Source organism: Anopheles coustani, chromosome 2 (genome assembly GCF_943734705.1).
Source record: "Anopheles coustani chromosome 2, idAnoCousDA_361_x.2, whole genome shotgun sequence".
NCBI classification, from domain to species: domain Eukaryota; kingdom Metazoa; phylum Arthropoda; class Insecta; order Diptera; family Culicidae; genus Anopheles; species Anopheles coustani.
In genome coordinates, this window is record NC_071289.1 from 74,280,690 (window position 1) to 74,289,444 (window position 8,755).

An 8,755-nucleotide genomic window follows, 5' to 3' on the forward strand; every position below is an offset into this window, starting at 1 on the left:
GAGGATCCGCTCACAGGAAGCTCGAGCTCAGCTCCTCTCACGTCGGCGCTCCGTCGTTTCTGTCGCACGGTTGGCCATATCCGGTGAACGGTGGGGGTTCGTTCCACCAAATCAGAGGGCACCAAAAAAAAAACGCTTAAGCTCACAAAATGTCGACGGTTTCTCACTCACTCACTCACGTGGGCACACGTACAAGCGGGGGGAAAGGAGGGAGGTGGGGAGGATGCTCACAGGTATTCACAGGCACGTTTGGGCAAATCGGGGATCGCCTACTTGCAACTGCCTCAGCACATGCAGACGGGAACGGGCGGAACTTCCGTGCTGCCGTCCATCCACGGACCAATCCGTCGGTACACCCAGTTGCCTTTTCCAGCCGTCCGCTCCACGCTCTGCCACAACTACTTCATCCAGCACCACAGCAGACACTTTGCACTTGCACGCCCAAAACGCTGGCCTTCGAGTTCGCTCTTCGTTCGGTTGCCTTCCTCTTGGCTCTTTTCGGGATGTATGTGCATGTGTGTGTGTGTGTGTGTGTGTATGCAATAGTGTGTAGCTGTGTGCGAGCGCCTGAATGCTGTATGGTTGTGTGTACGTGTGATGCGACTGGTTTTTCCGTTTCGTGTTCCCTTCCGGTCGATTAAATCACCTTCTAGCGATTTGTCTGCTCCTGGCGCGTTAAATTTTGGGGCGAAACTAAAACCTGCGGAGCTCCGCCGGTCCGGCCCTACCGCCACTGTGTGCGAAACTCGGTGGTCACTCTACCAAAAACCAACCAACGAACGCCTTGCGGGCCCACGGACTCACTCGACGGGCAGCCTCTTTCTTCGGGACACAGCACCGATTTCGGTTTGCAGCTCATCCGATCACGAGTTTTTTGACACACGCACACGCGGCGCTAAGGTAGGACAGACTGTCCTGTACCCCCCACACACAGTCACTCGCGACGATGGCGACAAACGACGACGACGACGACGACGACGACGACCACGGCAGGCGAATAATCGGGGAACAGTTTCACCGAACGGAAAGGCCTTTTTCGAACGTGCCACCGTTCTTCCGCTTCGCGCACGAAATGTTCGAACAGTGAACCTCCACCGTGAAGCTTTTCCGTGTCGAAACCCACACGCACACACTTACCCGAGTGGGTGATTTTTCATGACCGATTTTCAACTTTTCGCCGAATGGAGGTTTTTCGCCCTTGTGTTAAAGTGACGTTTGGTTTCGAAAACAAAATACGATATGGGGGTTTTCCAATTTTCCAAAAACGATTAGAGATTTACATCCTTGATTGTTTGTAATCGAATAGAGTAAAAGATGCAGTGGAACTGAATTACCGTTTGCTATTATTAGTTCTGCTTTTGAGACAAATATGACAAATATGCTTTTGAGACATGTTTCAAAATATAACTCAATTGCGAATGCAACAATCACGTTGAAATAAATTTTGAATTGTCGAAAAAATCACAGCCTCCAGGCAAAGGCAAGTATCCGACAGAGATTATTCAAAAATCGACATTAAACTGGTGTTAAATGTATTTCCACCATTTCAGTATTTTCCATTAATTTTTTAAATGGAAAAAATGTAAGCACGATGAACAATGAATACTCACCGTGAACTAATTTCTTCTGAACTGAATAGTTTAACAACTCAATTATAAACACCAATAATCCATAGTATCAGAGAATAAGAAACATAACAAGAAACTTGTCAAGCTAATGCCAAAAACCTTAGAACATTTTTTGATATTTTACACAAAAACAACAAAATAACAGTCATGTGATGATTTTTGATTAAGTTATCAAACATGAAAATTAGTTAACAAATATTTAATTACAAGATATTAAACAATGCAAAAATCTTATTTAGGATCAGTGCACAAATCGATTCCATACTTACCACCGTATCAGTTTTCGGTCAAATGAAACCAAAACCAACCGTCACACTTATAGGACCTGGTTTTTCCCCTTATATATTTTGCTAAATATATATATGTATATATATACTTTTAATTATTACAACAATTATGATGACCAATAATTTTACTTTTTCCTTGCTCTCGCTTCGCTACCACGCTCTGGCTGGTTGGATAAGAAACAGCTCCGTTTAGTGTTACATCCACCGGCCCTGACACGTTCATGTTTCCTTCACCAGAGTGTCCGCCATTGCTTCGTTTTTATGTTGATTCGTTTCGGCTTCGATCGTTTCCGGTAGAGTTTTTGTTCTTTGGGTGTGGATTGGAGGTTCCGGTCTATGGTCGCTGAGTCTGTTGGCTCATTGAAGTTGTGTTTTTAGATTTCTTACTCTTCGGATGCAGCATAACCTAAGCGCGGTGGTGCATTTTCGAAACGGCCATAATGAACGCATTGGCATCTAACGGGTTCATTTTGCTTGAGGTGTTGAAAGCGTTTAGAACGTTTTCCAAATTTCTACTTGCATCTAGTTGTTTGTGTTTACAGTGACCGCAACAGCACAGCGGTCGTGATCCTTTGCTGATAACAAAAACAACCTGAAGGTGAACGCACTTCGAGTGCAAGATGGAGCAAACCCTTGATTGGGAGTCAGGCCTTAAAATATAATTCGCTTAAAAGCAACCTAAAACCATCCGCTTTGCCGTGGAGTTTTCGATGCAGCTATGCGCGTATGCAAATAGATATGTTGGGCTATCAGCGAGTGATTTAGCGTTTGAAAACCACCCCAGCAATCCACAGGGAACTGGCTCCAGGATGCTATGACTGCGTACATTGGAGTAGTGTCTCCGCAGAATTGGTTAACTTGCGTGGAGCTTACAATGCGGTGGAAAAATAGCTGTCTTCTTCGTATAGCTACACATCGGTCAAAATGGGTTCTCTAGCGTGTTTAAACATCGTAACACCCGCCGGGGAACAGGGTGACATCGTTTCTAGTTTTCGTTACGGTCTTGTACGGGAAGCTGGCAAGCCTCTTTTCCTGACGGTCTCGGGACATTCATACTTGTTCTTCTGCAACCGCAACTGTTAGTGTAGGCACATGTAGATGTTGAATCTAGATTTTGCTTGTAAGTGGAACTGGATTTTAAAACATGCACGCATACACATCCATACGTCGACAGTTGAAGTCAGTAACATTGAAGTATCTTTGCTTTAACACGTTTTTCTTTCCGTCTCTAATTTCTTGCAACTGGCCCAGCAGAACCGAACTCAACCACGCTCGTTCGCTTGCTTTCGTTTGCTGACATAAATTCTCCCTAAACGCACGTATTTGTGCTACGAACCGCTTGAAAAGGAGTAAACTTTTATGACAAAAAGAATTACGAAACGGACGCGTATATCGGTAATGGCTAGCCTCGCTGTCGATGTGAGTGTTACTTTACATAAACCGATCGCCCTCCATTTCACATCATGGCTTATCGGCTACAAACCGTGGTCAGCGTACAGCTTGTTCCAAACATACTGCATTGGTGATGTTTCTGCTCGGGAACAATGATTATCGCAAGGATGGATACAATGCAAGCCGTCGTTTTATATCGTATAGTGGCAAACAACCTTCCAAATAAAACAAATTCGATTCGTATGCCTGTATGGCAGTTGTACTTAAAATGGCTCTACCTTTTCCTCTCCCGCTCGCTTACATTCTGAAACGAAATGTTGAAATCACTCCTATCAGTAAATAAACCGAGGCAAAATATGTCCGAATAAAACGAAATCCGCTGTACCAACAGCGCTGATACGGGTGTAATACTGATTCCATTCCATTCGATGGATTCCGATTGATTAGGAGATTAAAAAGGAACGAATGAGCAAACGCTGTCTTCTGTTTTGTTTAGTGTTCCGTAATGATTGGTTCTCGTCGCCCGACTGCACATCCGGCCGAATTTCGCCCGCTATCGTTCCGCCGGTACATGACACACACACACGTCGGTCACTAATCAGTGTTTACCGGTACCACTTATTGTGTTTTTTCCCTTAAACTTATTGTCGCTACTCGCTACAAACAACGCGCATCTACACAATGCAAAACTCTCGCCTACCGGTGCATGCCTGTCAATGTCGGTACTCGGTTGGCCCGGTTGGCAAACCACCAGCCTGATAGCCAGCACCGAACCGAACCGATCGACGAGCCGGAGTCGGCGTGAAACCAACGACGAGTGACATCGGCAGCTGCCCTAGCAGTGCTCTGTAATTGATTCGTTTTGGATGTGGCCTATATCATCAATTGTGCTCACAAGAGTTAACAAAAAAAAAACCGGATCCAATAGGCCAGTCGAGCCTGCCAATCCCGCCGGATACGGGAAATGTGTGAATCTGTGTGCGACCTTCGGTCCGCTCGTTGCGATCCTAAGCGTGTGTCAGTGTTTGTTTTACAGTAGTAGACCGAGTTCCGTCGCTAAACGATCGAACCAAGTATTCGAACACTCGCAACGATGGTTTGCATTCCGCGATCCTTACATCCGGCCCTCGTTCTCCGTTGCCAATTAAATCAATAACGCATATGGCTACACATAATGACGATCAATGTATTAATTCTTTGCGATTTGCTTCGATATGAATATTTCTGCACTTACTGAAGTTATACTTTCGTTAAATTACGGAATAGTTACTAATAATCGATCAATTTGTGTGTTGTATTTTTTTTAAATATTTTGTTGTTTTAGCTTGGTTGTTTTCTTTTTCGTTTCTCTTTTTTTGTTAAATATTATTACATAATGCTGGTTTTGTTCTCGTACGCTTCGTTTCTGCTTTGTTCTGTTTGTAGGATTTGCTAGCTTTTAAATGTATGATTCCAAGTTTATGTTTGTGTCATTCTTTTACTGCTGATTCTCTTTATCTCTACCCACTTTTTTAAACATTTTTTTTTACTCGTTCGTGCTCATCCTATGCGGCCACCGTACCGGCGTCTACAACCAACTACAAATTTTACATTTACCCCTGCATACGTTTATCGAATTCACTGTCAGCTGTCTTTCTACCCAATTTGCGATCAACTTCAATAGAGTTTATAGTTAGAGAAACGAATAAATAAATGTGTTCCGTTTTGCTTTTGGTTGCGTTTGGAATTGTTCCTCTTCTTGCTCCAACCGCACTGCTCTGTTTGGGTCCTGCCGGGGTCCCTGTAGTGGACAGCTTTCTTCGCGAGACAGTAACGAGTGCTTAGGTTCGTCTTTGCTGTGTGTAAGTGTGTTTGTCTGTATGTGGGTGTGTCGTTTTGTGTCCGTGTACATTTTTGTAGCCGTGATGTGATTTTTCGTTTTTCGCTTCGCTGGTTGTGGTCGTTCGAAAACTCGTCCCCTGGCCTGTTGGGTCGGCGCAAGTGCTTCGTTGCAACTTTTAGCAGTTACAGTTTGCGTTCGGAGGACCTTGCCCGGGCTGGTCGGTCAACCGCTGGCCCTTGGGACCGCCAGCCACCAGCGTCGGGTCGGAGTCTAAGCTCTCCGACATTTTGTCGCAGATGATGTCCACCAGTCGCTCGAAAACGTCCTGTAAGTAAGGGAATACCGGGAATCAGGACGCGCGATTCCAATGTGGCGCGTTCCAATGTCGTACCGTCACGTGTATGTTTTCCTTCGCCGATGTTTCGAAGAACTCCACCCCGAGCTGGTCCGCCAGCTGCTTGCCACGCTCGAACGAAATCACACGCTCGTCCTCCATGTCGCTCTTGTTGCCAACCAGTATGACTTGTGCGTTGTCCCACGAGTAGGTTTTGATTTGTGTAACCCTGGTAACGTCAAAAAAGGGAACCGTTAGAACCCCATGTGACGAACTGCTTCCAGTTGCCCTACGACCTACCAATCCTGCACGGAGTTGAAGCTTTCCTCATTGGTAATGTCGTACATCAGGATGAAACCCATGGCCCCACGGTAATACGCCGTCGTGATGGTACGGTATCGTTCCTGTCCGGCGGTATCCTGCAAAGGTCGTATCGCACATCGGGAAGGGTTCAAAGTAGCGCTCAAGCAAAGACTTCCAAACCGTGGTCAGGCATACTCACCCAAATCTGTAGCTTGACGCGCTTGTCGTGGCGGAACACGGTTTTCACTTTGAAGTCGATGCCTACCGTGGACACGAAGGCGGACGTAAACGAATCATCTGCGTAGCGGAACAGGAAGCTGGTCTTCCCGACGCTCGAGTTGCCGATGATGAGCAGCTTGAACATGTAGTCGAAGTTCTGATCGGATGCATCTTTCTGCCATTTAGGATCACCACCGCCGGCCATCTGGAAGTAACGAGAACACGGTTGAAGGCCGTTGAATATAAGGGTGCAATACAGAAGTATATAGAAAAGCTATGTATGGTTGCCGCAAGCAGTACGATAAGTTCGCTTTGACCTTGCTGTGCCTGCAGGCTATTGCTCAATCGCCACGAATTGCTCGTCGAATCGGGCTCAGGCCTAACATGGCGAAAGGTTGCTGCGGAACTGGTTCACCTATTCACATCTTTAACGGCTAGAACCGTGTAGCTTAAAACTAAACCTGTTGCAAATGTTCGATAGCAACTAAGGTCATTGCAGCGGCTTATCAAAAGTGCGGCACGTGCGGTACACACCGAATGCGTGGACAGCGTTCAGAGTTGAGCAACTTTTTCATCGGTTTAGTTGGGAACTCGTTTCTTATCAGCAAACTGCACAAGAATGCATAACATCAACAACTTTGCAATGTTTTTTTTTTATCACAATCATTAGCCACTGCTAGTAATTAAAGCCACAAGTTACGCTTGACTATTGAATATTTGAAGGTAGGCGGAACTTTCCGTTGCAGTGCGACGCCTTCCAGAGAATCATTACTTAGTGGAGACTCACACAACATCTAGCAACATCTGTTTAAATATATTTAATTTTCAATAATAATTAACTTCATAGATTTTGTATAATCATCCAAATCCAATTTAATATACTGAGGTTAAGAAAAAACTGTTATAAAATGTTGTCATTGATCCCTCTTTAACTTATGAACTATGAAAATAGCTTGCTTGTTTATTGGTGTGTCTTTCAAATACCAGTTTACACACGTGCGCTTATTATTCAGCACCGTACGGTTCTATCAGTAATGCTATCTTACGTTCGAACTTATGAGGCCAATGAGATTTATCATTTGCTATATTCATTCAATCGTTGATCACTTTGCGATATATTCATTCGATAAGTTCTCGGAGAATTGCCACAAACCGTTTCATTCGCAGTATTGTACGCCATTTAAGATGATGCACTTTGAGACTAACACTTATTTTGAGTTAGTTTGGGTCACGTGTGAGCTACCGGTAATGGGTTTCTGAGTCATTGCCCCTATGACATAGCTTTTCTGTCAAAAATGTCAAGTAACGCTTCCTCATTAATGCAACGTTGCAGTCACAATGATCGTTGTAAACTATTTTTTTGCATACACGATGACCAACTTGTAGGGAGATATAAACTGTAGGTTGCAGTCATTTTCGTCAGTGCATGCTTTTGCCAGATACATCTGCCGTACGACTGCGACGTAATCGTGGAGAAATTTATCCTGCAGTTCCGGTGGCATGCGTTCGCTGAAGGGGTTCACCGCCAACACGGCTCCTGAAACGAAGCATCAGGTACATCCCACGATCGTGTTTGTGTTTATCGCCGAATACAGGGATTTAGGCTCACGTTTTAAGTTATCTAGTCCCTCGTAGACGTAGAGTTTGTCACGCACTTGTATCTGGTACTGCTGGAAGCCGACCGTGCAGAGCAGATCTTCGATTTCGCTCGCCGGGTTCTCGGAGTACTGGTACGGCGAGATGTACTTCTCCACGTCGTACATGTACTTGGACCACTTTGGCGAGCGGGACAGCTGGTTGTAGATGTCGAAGATGGGATTGTTGGCCAGAAACACCAGCAGACACTCGCCACCTGGCTTCAGCAGACGGTGAATGTTGGAGAATGCGGCGCTAGGAGAAGGAAACGGAAACGGAACTACAGTTCAGCGCACCAAACATTCCCAGCCCCCAGCCCTCGATGTCGGCTGGAGTGTGGTACCTACTGCTGGCTTTGTACCCAGTGCAAGCAGTAAAACGACGTTACGTGACTGAACTGACCGCACCGGGCGAGCCAGTCCGCGTTCAGCACCGAGCCGATGTCGAGCGTCTCGAACGATACCGTCTTCAGATGTTTGTACGTCTCCCGGGCGTAGCGCACCATCTGGTCGGAGATGTCGGTGGCCAGCACGCGGTTGAGGACGGTCGCTTCACCGCCCAGCAGGGGTAGAACGAGGTCCACCAGCACGTCCCCACTGCCGCAGCCGATGTCCAGCAGCGAATCTTCACCGCCCCGGTCCGACCAGCTGACGAGCGGTGCGTACTCTTTCAAGATCTCCATCGCATCGCGCCGCTGCACGCCGTTGGCTTGCTGGTAGAGGTTCGCCTTGTTCATTTCACTTTCACTTTCACTTTCCGGACCGGGACTGGACTGGAGACAACCCGAGGGATCCCGCAGAGATCTCGAAGTTCAGAGACCCGGGCTCGATCGAGGCGTCACAGCCGAGAATATCTAAGCCGGCAGAACGCTGTAGCCACGCGGACCGGGAGACGAGATAGAGACTTCTGAGCTTCGTCGGACTGCACGGGATGCGTTTTATAATCACCCCAAGTCCGCTCGGGCCCATCCTCCACGCGACGTGACTAACACGCATCTCGAAACACACTCACACCGGCTCTGGCTGCCCGATCGCCGATATCCACAGCCGTCTTCCAGGGTGATCGTTTCCGAAATAGAAGGAAAAAATCCCACTCACGAGCCACGCTTCAACTGTACGCCCAAAGATGAGCGATT

General features: G+C 46.6%; 2 protein-coding genes across 2 annotated transcripts; both read right to left on the minus strand.

Moving 5' to 3' along the window:
- Nucleotides 1–1,951: 1,951 nt before the first annotated feature.
- Nucleotides 1,952–6,190, minus strand: LOC131266992 (ras-related protein Rab-3). The gene is made up of 4 exons (XM_058269713.1): nt 5,966–6,190; nt 5,764–5,882; nt 5,521–5,692; nt 1,952–5,454 (listed from the first exon to the last, which is right to left on the minus strand). Exons 1-4 carry the CDS (start codon nt 6,188–6,190, stop codon nt 5,305–5,307), a joined length of 666 nt encoding a protein of 221 aa, XP_058125696.1. The 3' UTR covers nt 1,952–5,304.
- A 1,147-nt stretch (nt 6,191–7,337) lies between these two features.
- Nucleotides 7,338–8,356, minus strand: LOC131266987 (juvenile hormone acid O-methyltransferase). Its single transcript, XM_058269704.1, has 3 exons — nt 7,968–8,356; nt 7,595–7,875; nt 7,338–7,522 (listed from the first exon to the last, which is right to left on the minus strand). Exons 1-3 carry the CDS (start codon nt 8,354–8,356, stop codon nt 7,338–7,340), a joined length of 855 nt encoding a protein of 284 aa, XP_058125687.1.
- Nucleotides 8,357–8,755: the final 399 nt, after the last annotated feature.

Coding starts and splice junctions, on each gene's coding strand:
- LOC131266992 (XM_058269713.1), bottom strand. CDS start 6,190: ATGGCCGGCGGTGGTGATCCTAAATGGCAGAAAGATGCATCCGATCAG. Junction 5,693..5,763: donor TTCAACTCCGTGCAGGATTG/GTAGGTCGTAGG, acceptor TGACGTTACCAG/GGTTACACAAATCAAAACCT. Junction 5,455..5,520: donor AGGAAAACATACACGTGACG/GTACGACATTGG, acceptor CCTTACTTACAG/GACGTTTTCGAGCGACTGGT.
- LOC131266987 (XM_058269704.1), bottom strand. CDS start 8,356: ATGAACAAGGCGAACCTCTACCAGCAAGCCAACGGCGTGCAGCGGCGC. Junction 7,876..7,967: donor CACTGGGTACAAAGCCAGCA/GTAGGTACCACA, acceptor TCCTTCTCCTAG/CGCCGCATTCTCCAACATTC. Junction 7,523..7,594: donor GGGACTAGATAACTTAAAAC/GTGAGCCTAAAT, acceptor GCTTCGTTTCAG/GAGCCGTGTTGGCGGTGAAC.